Source organism: Sarcophilus harrisii, chromosome 3, assembly GCF_902635505.1.
Source record: "Sarcophilus harrisii chromosome 3, mSarHar1.11, whole genome shotgun sequence".
Taxonomy (NCBI): Eukaryota; Metazoa; Chordata; class Mammalia; order Dasyuromorphia; family Dasyuridae; genus Sarcophilus; species Sarcophilus harrisii.
Genome location: NC_045428.1, coordinates 413,419,131 through 413,435,099, shown reverse-complemented (window position 1 = coordinate 413,435,099; position 15,969 = coordinate 413,419,131). Strand labels below are relative to the sequence as shown.

Genomic DNA, 15,969 nt, shown 5'->3' with positions numbered 1-15,969 from the left:
AAATTGTTCTCCTGATTCTTATTCATTCTTCACTTTATTAGTTTCTTTTCTACAATATTGAGATTGAAGTACAAAATGTTCTTCTAGTGGTTTGCTTCCTTCTATGTCAATTCATATAATCAATTCATATAAGTTTTTCACATCTCTAAAATTATTTATTTCCTCTTTCTTATAATGCATTATTTAATCATTCCTTGATAAGCATCCCTTTAGTTTCCAATTTTTTAGTCACCACAAAAATTTGCTACATGTTTAACTTAATTGGATTACTTCTGTGGGGAAAGAATGGGGGAAGGGAGGAAGAAAAATTTGGAACACAAGATTTTGCAAGAGTAAATGTTGAAAACTATCTTTGCATGCATAAAAATAAAAGGCTATTATATAAAAAGGAACTGCTATTAACGTTTTTAAATATATGTTTTATAAATGTTTTAAAAACATTAAATACATAGAATCTTTTCTTATTTTTTTTTTTGGACACAGCCTTAGCAATGGTACAGTTGAGTTAAAGAGCTAACACTGATTATTAACTTGTATTAACTTGCTTTCCAGAGTAGTTACATCCATTCACAGGTTCACTAATACACCAATTCATACACACATAATTACATATATATATATATGCACACACACATAGTACATATATTGTCTACCACAGGAAGTGCGATTCTATTGGACTAGTCATATTGTTCAAATCTCAGACAAACATTTGCTAAAAAACAAACAAACAAACAAACCTATTTCATGGAGATCTTACATAAGGCAAGTATTCACATGATGATTAGAAAAAGTTACAAGGACACTCTCAAAATCTCTCTGAAGAACTCTGGAATTGTGAAACATGAGAGACACTGGTGCAGGACCACTCAGTACGCTGTGCTCTCAGAGAAGGTGCTGTGCTCTATGGGCATAGCAGAACTGAAATAGTTCAAAAGAAACATGAGGTATGCAAATCTAGAGATTCTATCTCAAATGTTCACATGGACTATTTAAGCCTGACCTATGGTGGAGCTTTTCAAGCTCATATTGGTCTGATCAGCCATCGTTGGACACATGTAACTCAACTCTAATATAGTGATGTCATTTTGGTCCTCTTCAAAAACAAAAGGACATCAATTAACTATATATTTTTTCACACTCAAGCAACTATCTACTTTCTAAACTTATCTTATACTGCCTACCTCCTCCATAATATAATCTAGTCATTCAGACAACTTGGGTTTTACAAAATCTGTTATTAACTAGCTACATGACACAAGTCAAATCATTTCCCTTTTCTAAGACTCACATACATAGACACTTGGTCTATATAAATTCATCATGTAACTCTCAAGGAGCAGCTGGGTGACTCAGTGAATAAAGTGCAGTCTGGAGTCAGGAAGACTCGGTTTTCAGAGTGTGAACTCATAATACTGCCTATTTCTTCATCTATAAAATGAGCTAGAAGGAAATGACAAACCACTCCAGTATCTTTGAAAAAAAAAATGCTCTTAAGTGGAATCACAAAGAGTAGGACATGACTGGAATGACCTAAAAACATCAGCAATTAAAACTTTCAAAACTGTTTTGCTTGTTTTCTTATTTGCCTTTTCCCTCCTGGGCATTTTTTTAAGGTGCTTCAGTGATACTTTCTTCCCTCTGCTACCCTACTTATCACTTCTCTCTGACCCATCATCACCACATCCTTCCCAACCCCCCATTCCCAGACAAAGAATAAATAAATAATATTAGTTAGGTAAAGTTCTAGAAGTACTAAAGGGGTCAATTATGGTAACAGGTTTGTCTCTCAATCCAAATATTATTCCCAGTTTGGGAATATACAGCTAAATACAGCAAATGGAAAGTATGTTTGTTCTGCAGAAAAAAATCACGGATTTGAATTCTACCTCTGATGAACTTGGAAAAATCACTCATTTTCCTTAGCCATATAATGAAAAGGCTGACTTAGAAGACTGACTTCCACAAGGTCCCTATTGCCAGATTGTAAGCCCTTGAGCTATTTTCTTTTCCCTCTTTTATATCCTTAGGGAATGCCTGGCACCTAGCAAGGGCCTAATATAAATCTTTACTGTTTGAATAATAACCAATTCTATAGTCCCATCTTTCACTCCAATTCCAACTTCAACCTTCACCCATAATCTCCAACTCCATTTCTGAGTCCTAAACCATCATTTCTATTTGCCTATGAGATATTTCCACCTGGGTGTCCTACAAACATCTCACATTCAACACGTCCCAAAACTGAAATAATTACCTTCACCACAAAACCACTTCCTCCTCTTTATGTCCTTGTTTCTATTGGTGGCGGTACCATTCACACATCCCTGAACCTTTGATTCTTACTTCTCCTTCCTGTGTCATATCTTATCAAGTTCTGCCCTTTCTATCTCCTTCGTCTTGTTCTTTTTATTTATACTCATGCCATGCTAGTTTTGGGTCTTATTAATAAGTCTAGCCCAATCATTTATTTCACTATATAGTTTCTCCCCATTCTTTCTCATTGCTACCAGAATAATTTTCAAGTTGTGATCACTTTTCATTCAAAAACAGTACAAAAAGGGACTTTATCTACCTCCCTAATCAAACTTGTGGCATTCAAATTCCTACACTCAAGCTACCCTCTACTTTCCAGACTTATCTTACATTACACTCCCCTCTAATCTAACCCAAATCAGACAACTTGGGGCTTCACAGATCTTGTTATTCAGTCATTATTTAAAATCATGTTCTACTTTTCACAACCCCATTTTGGGTTTGGTTTGGTTTTGCTTTTGCAGAGATATTAGAGTGGTTTGCCATTTCCTTTTCCAGCTCATTTTACAAATGAGGAACTGAGGGTAAACAGGGTTAAGTGACATGCCTGATGTCACAGCTAATTAAAATCGTCTTATTTAGGATAACATCTTCCCAACAACCCGAATGGCCAGGTCAAATATCATCTTATTTATCTATGTAATTTTCCCAGATTTCCCTAATCAGAAATAATCCTCTGAACTCTTAAGAACATTTTTATTCCTCTCTGTGGGACAATGGAAAGAACACTCTCTTTGAAGTCAGAAAACCATGATTCAAATCCAACTGATTATTGTCTGAGAGGACCTGTTTTCTCAACTATAAAATGAGGAAGGAAAGAAGCAAACATTTATTAAATGCCTGCTATGTGACAGGCACTGTGCAAAGTGAATTGTACTATCTCATCTAATTATCACAACAATCCTGGGAAGTAAGTCTTATTATCATTTTCCATTTTACACCTGATGGGGACTGTGGCAAATAGATATAAATGCCCACAATCAGCTAACAGATGTTTAAACCAGATTGAAATCGTCTTTCTTACTCTAGGCTAAGCACTTTCTTCTGAGCCTTCTACAAACTTCTATGAATGAACTGAACTAAATAGCCTTTGATGTTCCTATAATCTCAACCTGGAGTCCATGAATAGACTTCAGAAGGTCTAAGAACTTAAGTGAGGGAAGATTCATTTTTATTTGAATATAGTTGCTTTCCTTTGTAATACTACATATACTGGGTATTTACCTTAGTCTATTATTGTGCTACAAGAAATGATGAGCTGAGAGATTTCACAAAAACTTGGACAGACTTACATGAACATCATGATGCAAGGTGAAGTAAGCAAAATGAAGAGAACATTATACATAGTAACAGTAACCTTTTATGATGATTAGCTATGACAGACTTAGCTCTTCTCAATAACACAATGATCTAAGATAATTTCAAAAGATTTTAGAAAATGCTATCCCCTTCCAAAGAAGGAACTATGGAGTCTGAATACATATTGAAGCAGAATATTTTCTCTCTTTGTTGGGTTTTTTTCCTGTTTTTTTTTTTGTTGTTGTTGTTCATTATTTTCCATTTTCTCTTTCACAACATAAGTCAATATGGAAATATGTTTAATATGATTGCACATATTTAACCTATATCAGATTGTATGCTGTCTTGGGAGGGAGGGAGAAAAATCTGAAACAAAGTTTTACAAAAATGAATGTTGAAAACCATCTTTACATGTATTTGCCAAAATAAAATACTATTTTAAAAATTTAATGAAAATAAAAGAGTTAAAAACACTTTTATGATACTCAAAATAATCTTATATGCTAGATAGTATAACTCTTAACACATACACAATTATTCAGCTAGGAGGATCAAGTTAAGTGACCTGACCAAGATCAAACAGCTTAACATAGCTCCGATGCAACCTCAGATCTTCTGATTCAAATCCTAATTTTTTTGGTTTTTCCTTTGTTTTTTTTTTTTGGATAATGGCTTTTTATTTTCAAAATATATGCAAAAAATAGTTTCAGCATTCACTGTGGCAAAATCTTGTGTTTCAAATATTTCTCTCTGCTTTCTCCCATTCCCCTCCCCTAGAAAGCAAGTAATCCAATATGTTAAATGTGCAATTCTTCTAAACATATTATATCCTATTTGTTTCTTCCTATAGAAAGCAGTTTTGCTCAGTGAACTGTTTAATAAAGAATCATGTACTATCAACATAAGTAATTTCCTAGGTAAGCAATATGGCTTATATTTTAAAACCAAAGAAGCTGATGTTCATGTAAGCCAGAAAGATGACAATTTTAATTTGGTACCTAGAGAATAATGCAGCAGAATTGCTAACTCATGATTCTAAGTACAGGCCAAACTTCACTCTTGTTAAATCTTATGCTTGTGTCAGAATGAACTGTAAAACCCAAAGGTCAAACATTCTACAAGACATTCATTTACAGATATAAAAATGTATTAACATTAAGGTATACAGTGACAATTAACTATTAACTCAAAGAATCTACCATTAAGGCATTTCCTAAAATAAATCCTCAATCAGTTTGAGTCATGATACTTCCTTGTTTTGAATTATGTGAGCAAACTATACCACAGGTCCACTAAGAAAAAAATCAGTCAAAAATCAAAAGCAATTCAACATCAATCATTAAACAAGCTTTTACTGAACACTGAGTATTATGCAAGAAAAACCTTGAGTGCAGTGGATAGAGCACTGGTCCTGGAGTCAGGAATACTTCTTTTCAGAAGTTTAAACTATATGCCTCAGTTTCTCATCCTCTAAAATGAGCTAGAGAAGGAAATGGCAAGGACTCTTAGTATTTTTGTCAAAAAAACAAACCCAAAAGAGGTCAAATGAGGTCACAGTCAGACAGGACTGAAAAACAACTGAATAAGAACAGCAAAAATGTTAACTATCTTCAATAAGACAGACACTGTTAATGGTTCTAGAATGGCAACTGCTCAGCTAGAGTCCATCCCAGACCTTCTTTGGCTTCCTCCAAATCAGTACACAGCTCAGTCTTCACCCCAGTATGAAGCCTTTACTAATCCTTCCAGTTCTTAAGAGTTTTTTGGCTGCTGAAATTACTTGTAATATTGTGATGATTCAAGGAAGAAATCAAGAATCCAAAAGAAGGAAAATAAAACTCAACATTTATGATATAATGAGCTTTAAATGTAGTCTCATACATTGTCTGACATATTCATGTGGAAATTTGTTTTGTCAGACTATGTGTTGAAAACAACTTTATGGGGGAGGGGCTGTATTTTTGGTTAAAATTTGGGGAAATGAATAGTGAGATTAAAATGTTTTAGTTTAAAAAAATGAAACAAACTTTGCAGTTCTTTAAATAATATGCCTTCCTGCATGTCTTTGTCCTGATGCACTTAAGAGTAGGAAACACTTAAGTCCAAATTGAGTCTCAGATATTTACTAGCTATTATGACCCTGAGAAAATCACTTACCTTTTATCTGCCTCAGTTTTCTCATGTATAAAATGGGGAAAATAATAACATCTATTTCCCAGGATTGTCTTGAGGATAAAATGACATATTTTATAATAAAACACTTTGCAAACTTTAAAAGTGATGTGTAAATGAACTATCATCTAGTCTCTTTAGTTTTTTTAGTTTCCTAGACTTACATGATCTCCAGAAAACTCATCATCTTTCAAGATGAAATTGGATTGGGCAGCTAGGTGGAGAAGTGGATAGAACATCAGTCCTTAAGTCAGGAGGACCGGAGTTCAAATCTGACCTCAGATATTTAACACTTCCTAGCTGTTTGACCCTGGGCAAGTAACTTAACCCCAATTGCCTCCTTAGGAAAAAAAAAATGAAATTGGCTCTGTAACTCAGTCTTCCTCAGGTCATAACCCAGCTCCAGGACTTCTTTTTATGCATTTCTTCTTCTTCCATGAGATTATGAATTTGTTGAGGGGAGAGTATGTAGTTTGCCTAGAGCCAAAGCTCTATATAATACTCCAAATATATCCAGATGTGGCAAGAGTATAGCAGGATTATCACTTCTCTTGTTGAGAATTTGTTGTTCTATTCTTGATGATTCCACTGAGTTTTCTTGGCAGATATTGGAGTAGTCAGATATTGCAGTAGTCTTCCATTTCCTTCTCCAGCTCATTTTACAGATGAGGAAATAGAAGCAAATAGGGTCAAGGTGATTTGCCCAGGGTCATACATGATCAAGTAAGTCTGAAGACTAATTTGAACTCAAGTCTTCCTGACTCCAGGCCCAGTGGCTTGTCATTTAACTGCCCTTAGCTGAGGACATTCAATCATTTACAATCTCTCCCTTTTCATCATTTTTTTCCTATCAACCTCCCCAAACCTAAGAGTTTTTTCTTAACCTTTAAAGTTTATGAGATTCCACCTTTCTTCTCCTTCACTATTAAATTTGTTGAAGTTGTCTATATCCAAAGGCTTCCAATTTCTTGCTATCAACTTCCTCAACATTTTCCATCTCTCTCTAAAATGAAATGAATACATATCAACAGCGAGGTGGTTCCATAGTGCACAGAGTGCTGGCCCTGGAGTCAGAAGGCCTCCTTCCTGAGTTCAAATCCAGCTTCTGACACTTATTAGCTGTGTGACCCTAGGCAAGTCACTTTTATCTGTTTACCTCCATTTCCTCCTCTGTAAAATGAGCTAAAGAAGGAAATGGCAAATCTTTTCAGTTTCTCTGGCAAGAAAACCCCAAAATGGGATCATGAAGAGCTGGATATGACTGAAAAATGACTGAACAACAATGACCACATCCAATGGCTTCTTTTCAGTTCTTATTCTTATTTACCTCTCCATAACTTTTTTATACTACTGACCATTCTCTTCTTTTAGATATGCTCCTTAAACTTTTAAGAAGATAATTTTCTCCCTAAATTTTAGACAGCACAATCTTTTTTTCTTTCTTTTCCAATGTTCCCTTTCATGCTCCTAATTTTTTCCCTTTTCTGAAGATGGGTATTCCTAAAGAATCTCTCTTCCCAAGGCAATCTCATTTAACTACCAGTTTCAATTACCAACACTATGCAGCTCATGCTGTCTCTTTAACTCTTCTTCTGATCCATTTTATAAGCTCCAGAATCCATATTTGTACTTTCTTCTGAGCATCTCAATCTTGATATTTCAGCTTATTCTTTTTCCGAAAAAGTTATGCCTACTTCAGATTTTTCCACTTCTTTGTAAAGCACCACCATTCACATGGTCTCACAAGTCTGTAAACGAGATTATTTCCTGCAAAAGAGGCAGCTGTTGTTTGTCCTTCATTCTTGAAGACCATGACATCAGGAGTGATGCCATAACATGCAAATGAACTGGATTTAAGTGAGAGAGGACTGTGCAAGGTCATCTGCCTCACTTTCCCTTCCAGAATCATCTAGGTCCAGCAGTGAAACACAGATCAGCATGGTATATAGTACAATGAAAAAGACAACTGAATAAGCTACAGTGGTGTAGTGGACAGAACACTGAATTTAAAGTCAAGAAGTCCTGGGTTCAAATCATTCTTTATATACTTATTAAGTAAGCCAAAAATAGTCATTTAACAACTCTGTGCCTCAGTGAGCTTATCTGTTAAAATGAAGGTGCCAGATTCAGTGCCGTCTAAGGTGCCTTGTAATTCTAAAATTTATGATCTTAGGATTGAGCTATAAAATCAAAGGACATGATGTCAAAGTCCTTTGTTACTTCCTATTATCTGTGTGAATATGAATCTATGGACCTATTTCCTCATCAGTTAAAAAAAAAAAATGTCAAGTGTGGGAGGGTGGAGGTGGAACAGATAACCTAAGCTCACAACCCATCAATTACTAGGTTTTACCATTTCCAAGAACAGAAAAAGTGCTAGATCTGGGTCAAAAGACTCTGGTTCAACTGTAAGGGCTTGGACTTAACTTCCTGGGATTTAGAAATCACATGACTTCTCTAACTTGAGTTGCTTCCTCTATAAAAATGAAAGACTTGAATTAAATTATTTCCAAAATCTCTCCAAATTCAAACTTTATGATACTATTGCCAATGGCACCACTCTAGTTTGATCCTCAATATCACTAAGTCAAGATTTTTTTTTTTTCCAATAACCTTCTTATTGGTCTCACTACTTCCATTCTTCTTTCTCTTCAATCTATCCTTCTTCTACAATAACTAGATTAATTTTTTTACACACATAGATCTGGTTATCTTATTCTTTTACTTTAAAATAAAAAAATTGCTCTCATTGACATTGACATTAAAAAGTTAAAATCCCTAAGTTTTCCTTCTATTTCACAACCTAGCACCACTCTCCTCTTATCTTGTTTTATCTTATCTCAAACTGCAGATCTCCAAAGCCTTCCAGTCCACATTTCAGCCAACCCTAGATAACATCACCTTGTCTCCAAATGTGCATTTCACCTTTATGTCTCTGCTCCATTGCTCAGATTATCCAAGTTGGTGTCTTATTTCTCAGGCTAAAATTTGAATTTCTTAAGAGGAAAAGCTATACTTTCCCCTAATTCCTAGCATTTTAATCTGCATATCATGAGCACTTAATAATGGTTGCTCTGATTAACAACAAATATTAGTATTAATTTTTTTGGATTGGAATTATAAGATTCAAAAGTATGAGGAAAATCTCTTGTTAATGCAAATCAACACCTATTGTATATTAGTGTCAATAAGAGTAAATAACTTGTTCAGGAACTTCTGAAATCAAATGAGAACATATGTGAAATATTTTGAAAACCATACCAAATAAAGGTTAGATATTATGTCAGAAATGTCTACCTATTTCTGAGGTCAATTACATTACACTGCCCCTCCTTTGTGATAGTCACTTAAATAAATATTATAAAATAGAGCCAAATAAGGCTCTTATATGTGGATAAATTTTGTCCTTGACAATAAGATTTAAATCTTTCCCATGATCTCTTTCACTTTTAACTCATGAGCAATTTTTCTGCTCAAAGATAGAGAAGTAGAGAGCTTAAGCAGATGATAGTTAAGGGCTAATTGAAAAAATTTAAGAAGAAATTTGGCCATGCTTGAAAGCTTCATATTAAAGAGATGGGATGATTCAAGTTGCAATGTCCTGCAGAAGATGAGAAATTATGGGATCAAGGGCTTCTCTGTGTAAGAGTCATCTCATATCAAAAAATGAAGTTGGGCATAATTGAAAAGCATTCAGTTGAAGAGAACGGCAAAGAATGGGAGAAGGCAGCTGGATGACATGGTAAACTGACTGCAGGATTTGGCAATCTAAAAGACCTGGAGTTCAAATCCTCTCTCAGCAAGACCCTCAACATCTATAAAAAGGGAATAATAGTACACATTAGACAGGATTCCCATTAGGATCAAACAAGATAATGTATGCAAAAGTACTTTGTAAACCTTAAAAGGCTTTATAAATAGTAGCTATTGTCATTAAAAAAGGGAGCTCAAGGTACATAGGGTACGTGGGCAAAAAGGGAAGGGAAGTTATGAAGGGCAGAGAGGTTTCCATGGGAGAATAGAAAAATGCTTTGCATTAATGAGGGCCCAGATAAAGTTAGAAAACATACACAAAGAGTCACCCCAGTTATGTGACCTCCACTTATAGTTTTCATACTTTTTCAGTTCATTTTTGCTGATTCTTCCTCCTTAAGTTCAGCTGTTTGAATATAACCAGTGAAGGATGTTTGTAAAGTTCTTTTTCTGGCAGTTTTTTTCCCCCAAGTGAATAACCACAGACTTTCACCTGAAGTCTTGGGGAGGAGAGGGGAGAAATACATTTGTGCAAAATGAATAGTTGATGTGTGTGAAGGACACACAGCCAAATGGGTATAGAGAACTCAAGCCAATGATTTTACCATCACTGCAGTCAAATAACTAATCTGTGAAGGACTGCATACATCTATTTTGTCTTAAAAAAAAAAAAGAAAGAAAGAAAGAAAGAAAGAAAGAAAGAAAACTTCTGAAAATTACAAAGAACTTATTTAACAGATTTTTTTAAATTTAAATTGCCCTCCTGGATGTGCTAAAATAAACCTCAAAAGTCCTATCACTTTTTTCCTTTTTGGTTTGGTTTGCTTTTCTCTAATTTTATTCTTCATATAAATTTTTCTTATTGATACCAAGAAGATCTTGGTCATCAGTTTCCCTATTCAAATTGAGAAATTATAAAAGTTTTTAAGGAAACAGAACACTAAAGTACAGAAAATATAAGAAATAGGACATGTTTATTGACAACTATGTGATATCAAAATTAGGATAAAACAATTTATTTACCCTTGTAAACAAGTGACCTATAAGCATAAGATCTACTATAGTGTTTTACTTATAATAGGTGCTTTATATAAATGTGGAAATGGATAGAAAAAAGAGGAAAGAAATTGAATGTTGAGTAATTATAATGGGTGACCAAGGTTGGCCCCGAAATAAGAAAATGTCCATCCTTGCCTTCTTTTTTTGCAGAGGTGGCAGACTATCAATACCAAACACTGTAAAAGAGCTCAAGCTCAGTGGGCAGTTACAAACTTGTCTTGGTTTTCTTTAACTACTGTTTAATTCTTTGTTAGCAAAGGTAGCTCATTGGATATATGAGAAGAGATATAATGGAAAATGATGGTCATTTAAAAATAAAACATATCAATAACATTTCTAATTAAATTAATTTTCTTGAATTAAACTACATTATGAGATAGTTTGCTGTTATCCTTTCTCAAGATGACTTCTGTAGTAGGAATCCAGGTTCCCATTCATATTTCTGAATTTTAGGGACATTAAAAAATTGGCATACAAGGCTACTTTTCTGCTAACTCTCCCAAAATTTATGAGGCAGATTTTTAATCAAGAAATCTCAAATTAAATGTTGCAGATGGTATAGATAATGCATAATTTCTGCCTTCGAGGAAATTTCATTCTAAAACTAAATAACATTAAAATCATGTTATATAAAGTTTACAACAAACTCTGTATTCTCTTATTCCTTGTCTTTGTATCATGCTATTCCAGCTGTTCCTACACAGTCCTGCCCCAGTCAGCACTTCAAGTGAGCAAACTTAACCTTCACATCTACAGACCTCTCTAGGGAGAAGCCATTCTGATTGCTTCTTCTTAGCTGTTTTGTGCTTAGCTTTTCACATAATCCAGAGCTTTGTTTATTGTTTATATTTTTTTTTATTTTTTTCCTGCTCTGTATCTTTGTAACTTCCTTCAAATCTGGATTTAAAATGCAGAGGAAATTTCTCAGGAAATAACTCTCCAGTCTCAGTAACTACTGACATTTTTATTTAAAGCAAAGCCTAGGTCCAGTATTTCTGATCTAATGGAAATACTGTATTCCTGAGCCCTTTTCTTCTGCTCTCCTCTATATCCCCTACCTCTCCCTTAATCAAAAAACAGAATTGGAAACCAGAAAGCATCCTGAATATTTCCTTTAAACTCAAAGTACATTAATATTCCTGTTTAATGTGTAGCAGTTCACAGAAATGGACAATGAAAGTTATCATTCTCTCCCACAATGGTCCGTTTGTGTTATTCACTTAAGTATATAAAGTTTAACTTAGTGAAAAAAGGAAAAAAAAAATCAATCTTTGCTGTATAAAGTTTATAATTGATAAAAAAAATTGTTAATATAAAGATAGAACTTGTTAATAACAATATAATGAGGACTGTCACTCCCCAAAATGATCCTTGTAATGTCAGAATTTCAGTTATGTCCTTGCATCCCCAATCTTAAAATATTTACTTTTAATTAGGTTAAACTGAGCTATACCCTACTTGCTGCTCCCAACTCCAGGGATTTTGCCTGTGGGAGAGCCCCACCAGAAGGATGCTACCCTTGTAGTGTCTTTCCCCCTTCATTAGGATTTAATACATAAAAGGAAAAAACAACCTGAGTCAAGTGGTTTTCCTTAGCCAGATGGTCAAGGGCTAGCCACTGGGGTCTCATGATTAGGCCTTGTTACCTCACCTAAAAACTAGTTTTATGGATCTCTTTAATTGGGAAAATCCATGGGACATCCCCCAATGTGGCAGGTTTGCTACACTATTATCTCAATTAAAGATACTTTATTCCTCAACTCACAACTTTGATTTATTTTAGAACTTAACACAATCAATGTCTTTCTGACACTGCTTCTCAGAAACTAAGATGGAGATACAATAAACGTAAATAGGATTTGCCCTATTAGATATTTTGCCTTTAATCTTCTTGGTGGGTATGACCCCATTTGATAGTAGTTACAACTATGAGAAACTATCTTAAGAGAGTTACGTGGACTACAGAGAAAAATTTTGAACTATGATTATGGAATCTGAACTGAGACCACCTAGTTGTTTAGATACTCTTATTTCAAATTTTCTGATGACTAGCAAAATTGTATGTAAACATTCCACATGTTTGGGTCCTCTGATATTCCTTCCATCCTAGGAACAGAAGGAACCACTTCAAGAATTTGATGGTAAATTTTAGGGAATAATCTGAGGCACATGGAGGTTTAAATAACTTTGAGGGAGCTTCCTAAAGCACAGAGGTTAAACTCAGGTTTTCCCTAATGGAAGCCAAATACCTCATCCACTACACCTATACATAACCCACTGTTGGGGAGTATATATAATCCCCAAACTCACTTAACTTCTCAGTATTTTAGCTCTCTAAGATTATAGACTCAAAAGTTAAGACTAAAAACACTGCTGAGCATTTACTAGTCAATATTGATAAGGGGGAGAGAAGGGAGAGAATGACAGAAAGACACACACACAAAGAGAGAAAGAGAAGGGTGGGCAGGGAAAGAGCTGCACATAGATAAAAATCACCTGTCTTGGACTAAGAAAAAAAAATTCAAAGTAATGTTTTTTATGAGCAAATGATGCATCTTACCTCAATTCTGGTTTTTGAATTTTAAAGCAACAGTCAAGCAGAAAAAAGCTAAGACAGCTTTAACTGAGCAGATATCTATATAATGCTATGGATATACACTATTCTAAACATCAGCATATAAGCAGTATTAACATGATAAAATTGTTTCACTTCGTTCTGTAGCTCCTTCCAGCCCTCCCAACCAAAAAACATGTTTTTCTTTTGTCTTAAAAAAAAAAAAAAAAAAAAAACCTCATATTTCAAGCATCCTTGAAATAAACTAAATTACTTCCCTTTTCTTTAAATCTTATGGGGGAGGGGAAATTACTTCTGCTTTCTTCATAGAACTGCAAATTAGCTATGATTGGGATTTACAATGACATTTTCTTTTACGGCAATTTTTCCTTGCATAGCATGATACTATCAATTCCAGCAAGCATGTATTAAGCACTTTGTGCTTAATGAGGGAAGATTCTCATAGATTTCAGAGACCGATTTTAAACACCAAGGAAAAATATTCAGCACTCAAGGACTTTACCTTCTAAAGAAGTTACTTAGTTATTAAACAATTGCTTCAGGAGTACTAACAACGAAGATTAAGTGCTTTCAGGTAGCAAAGCCCAGTACTAAACATAGTGGAGATACAAAGTTTTGATAAGACTCAGTCCACAAAGAGTTACAAAAACTACACTAGATTTCACGCTGTGCAAAAGCTAAGCATTTCGTAGGCAACTAAGGTCCTACAAGAACTAACAACCAGTGGAAAGTGCAACTTTTGGAATGATTTTTAAATATCTGCCAGTTTAATTCTCCAAAAGCCTCGCTGATTTCTTAATTATGAAGAGAAAGAGCAACATTTTATCCCTTTAAAGACTAAGGTTTCAACTTACTTTTCCTGGTCAGCAAAACAGATGGAACCGTTATTATAATAATGACTGCAACTACCCCCAACAACGCTGCGATACCCCACACAGTCTGCAAAAACAGGAAATGATGGCAAAAATTAGAATGATATAATTATTGATAGTTCTACATTTGTTTGTAAATTGGACACGTGCAAACCTGGAGGGGGGGGGGGGGGGGGGGAAAGGGAGGGGATTGTGAAGAGAAAGGGGTTTGTAGGAAGGCTTGTGTTGATGATCTCTAGAAGAGATATGAAACTTCTCAAATTAGATAAATTAAATTCCCAATATTTTATAGGCAAGGAAACTGAGACCCAGAGAGATCAAGGAACAAGTGTCAAAGCTGTTATGGAAAGTAAGACTTGTGGACTTCCTCAGTTCATCTTGCTATCCTCTCTTCACACTATGAACAATAATCCAGTGGGACATGCACTTGTGAATATTAGTGCCAGAGTTTGCATGTGATTATGACTTAGGAAAATGATGATTTATATCCTTGAAAACATAAGAACTATTTCTTTGGTATTATATTTGAATGAAAACAAAACTTTTATCTCTAAACCTACTACTACGTATGATAAACTATGTGTGCATTTCCTATCTTGCTAACATAACTCTATTACTAGTGTTCCCCATTCCCATTCTACACTTCCCCCCCCCCAAAAAAAAAAAGTCCTTTGGGACAAAAACCAAGAGTGCAAAAAAATTCTCAGGCACCTTCCCTCATCTTACTAGAAAGACGGCATAAATCCCCTGAAAACTGAGTGCAGCGTTCCGTGTCGCACAAGTTTAAATGAAGAGGAAGGACAATGCCCAAAAAAATAAGAGCTGAATAAAGGCAATATGCCATTGCTTACTGACCTTCATCGTCGGGAACACCCCTCAAGCTGATCTTCCCTGAGCCGAGGTAGAAAGCAAAAGTTAAGAGGTGAGAAGCGTTCTGCTTTTCGTTTTCTCCGGGTGCGGTGTCACAGGTCGTTCCCAAGTTCCCAGTCCTGGGTTAAACATTAGTAAGGAAGGGCTGAGACTCCGATTAACTCAGTCCCGGCGCCCAGCGGTTGCAAGGAACTCGCAGCTGGGCGGCCGCTGGGACAGGAGAGAGCTGTGGGTCGCCCCCACCCCACCCTCATCTCTACCCTCATCTCCCCGCCAACCTCACTTCACCCAGGGACAGACGGAGGGGCCCTGTTTATGGCCACCAAGGCGAGCCCTGTTGGTGAGGCGTGGGCTGCACCTTCCGCAAGGAGGGTTCCAGCTGTGTGCTCTGGAGGAAAGAGAGGGGATCAGATACCGAGTGAGGGACCTCCTGGCCCGCCCCTCCCTCTGCCTGGAGGTGGTGCTTGGCCCTGGTAAAGTCTTTTAGGGTCGGGAGTTAGTTTGGGCAGTCCCGGAACCAATACCTATTTACGTGTGCTTGGATGAAAAAAGAGATTTTTCTCCCTACCTGAGTGAAGAGATCTGCACCTTTAGAAAGGGAACAGGGGATGGCAACCCGGCGCATTGAAGAGTTAGAGAAACTATATGAATTTAAAGTTCGACAATCTAGCTTGAATTGGATCACCACCCCATAAGTAGAATGCCATTCCCTCCACACCTAGGCTTCTGGGAATTCTTCAGTTCTTTGAGCATTAGCAACGAGGGCACCAAACAACAGGAAGCTTTTTCTGAATATCTTTTCCTGTTTAATCCTCTAAATACAAGTTACCTTATTTATCTGGAATAAGCAATTTATCCTCATATCCCTTAGGGGCAGGAGCAGCCCTTAGTACTAGACTTGCATCTTTAGGGTCAACAAAAAGAGCTTTTCAAATAATAAGTACTTAATAAAGATTACTTGAATTGAACTGAGAAGCTGGCTGTGGGAGGTCTTATCTTGATAAAGGCAGAGATTAGAAGTCGGAGAGGAGAGGAAACGTCCAACTTTTTCTGGAG

The 15,969-nt window shown here is 35.8% G+C and overlaps 1 protein-coding gene across 3 annotated transcripts in view; it reads right to left on the bottom strand.

The window, feature by feature from the left end:
• The window catches only part of DPP4 (dipeptidyl peptidase 4), a 99,434-nt gene extending 83,831 nt beyond the window's left edge, over positions 1–15,603 (bottom strand). The window contains exons 1-3 of one of the 3 annotated variants that reach the window (XM_023499246.2): positions 15,482–15,603; positions 14,899–15,032; positions 14,026–14,110 (exon numbers count right to left, since the gene is read on the bottom strand). In XM_023499246.2, the coding sequence (XP_023355014.1) occupies positions 14,026–14,110; positions 14,899–14,904 (91 nt within the window). In that variant the 5' untranslated portion in view covers positions 14,905–15,032; positions 15,482–15,603. The other 2 variants (XM_023499244.2, XR_004233111.1) reach the window with 2 other exon arrangements.
• Positions 15,604–15,969: the final 366 nt, after the last annotated feature.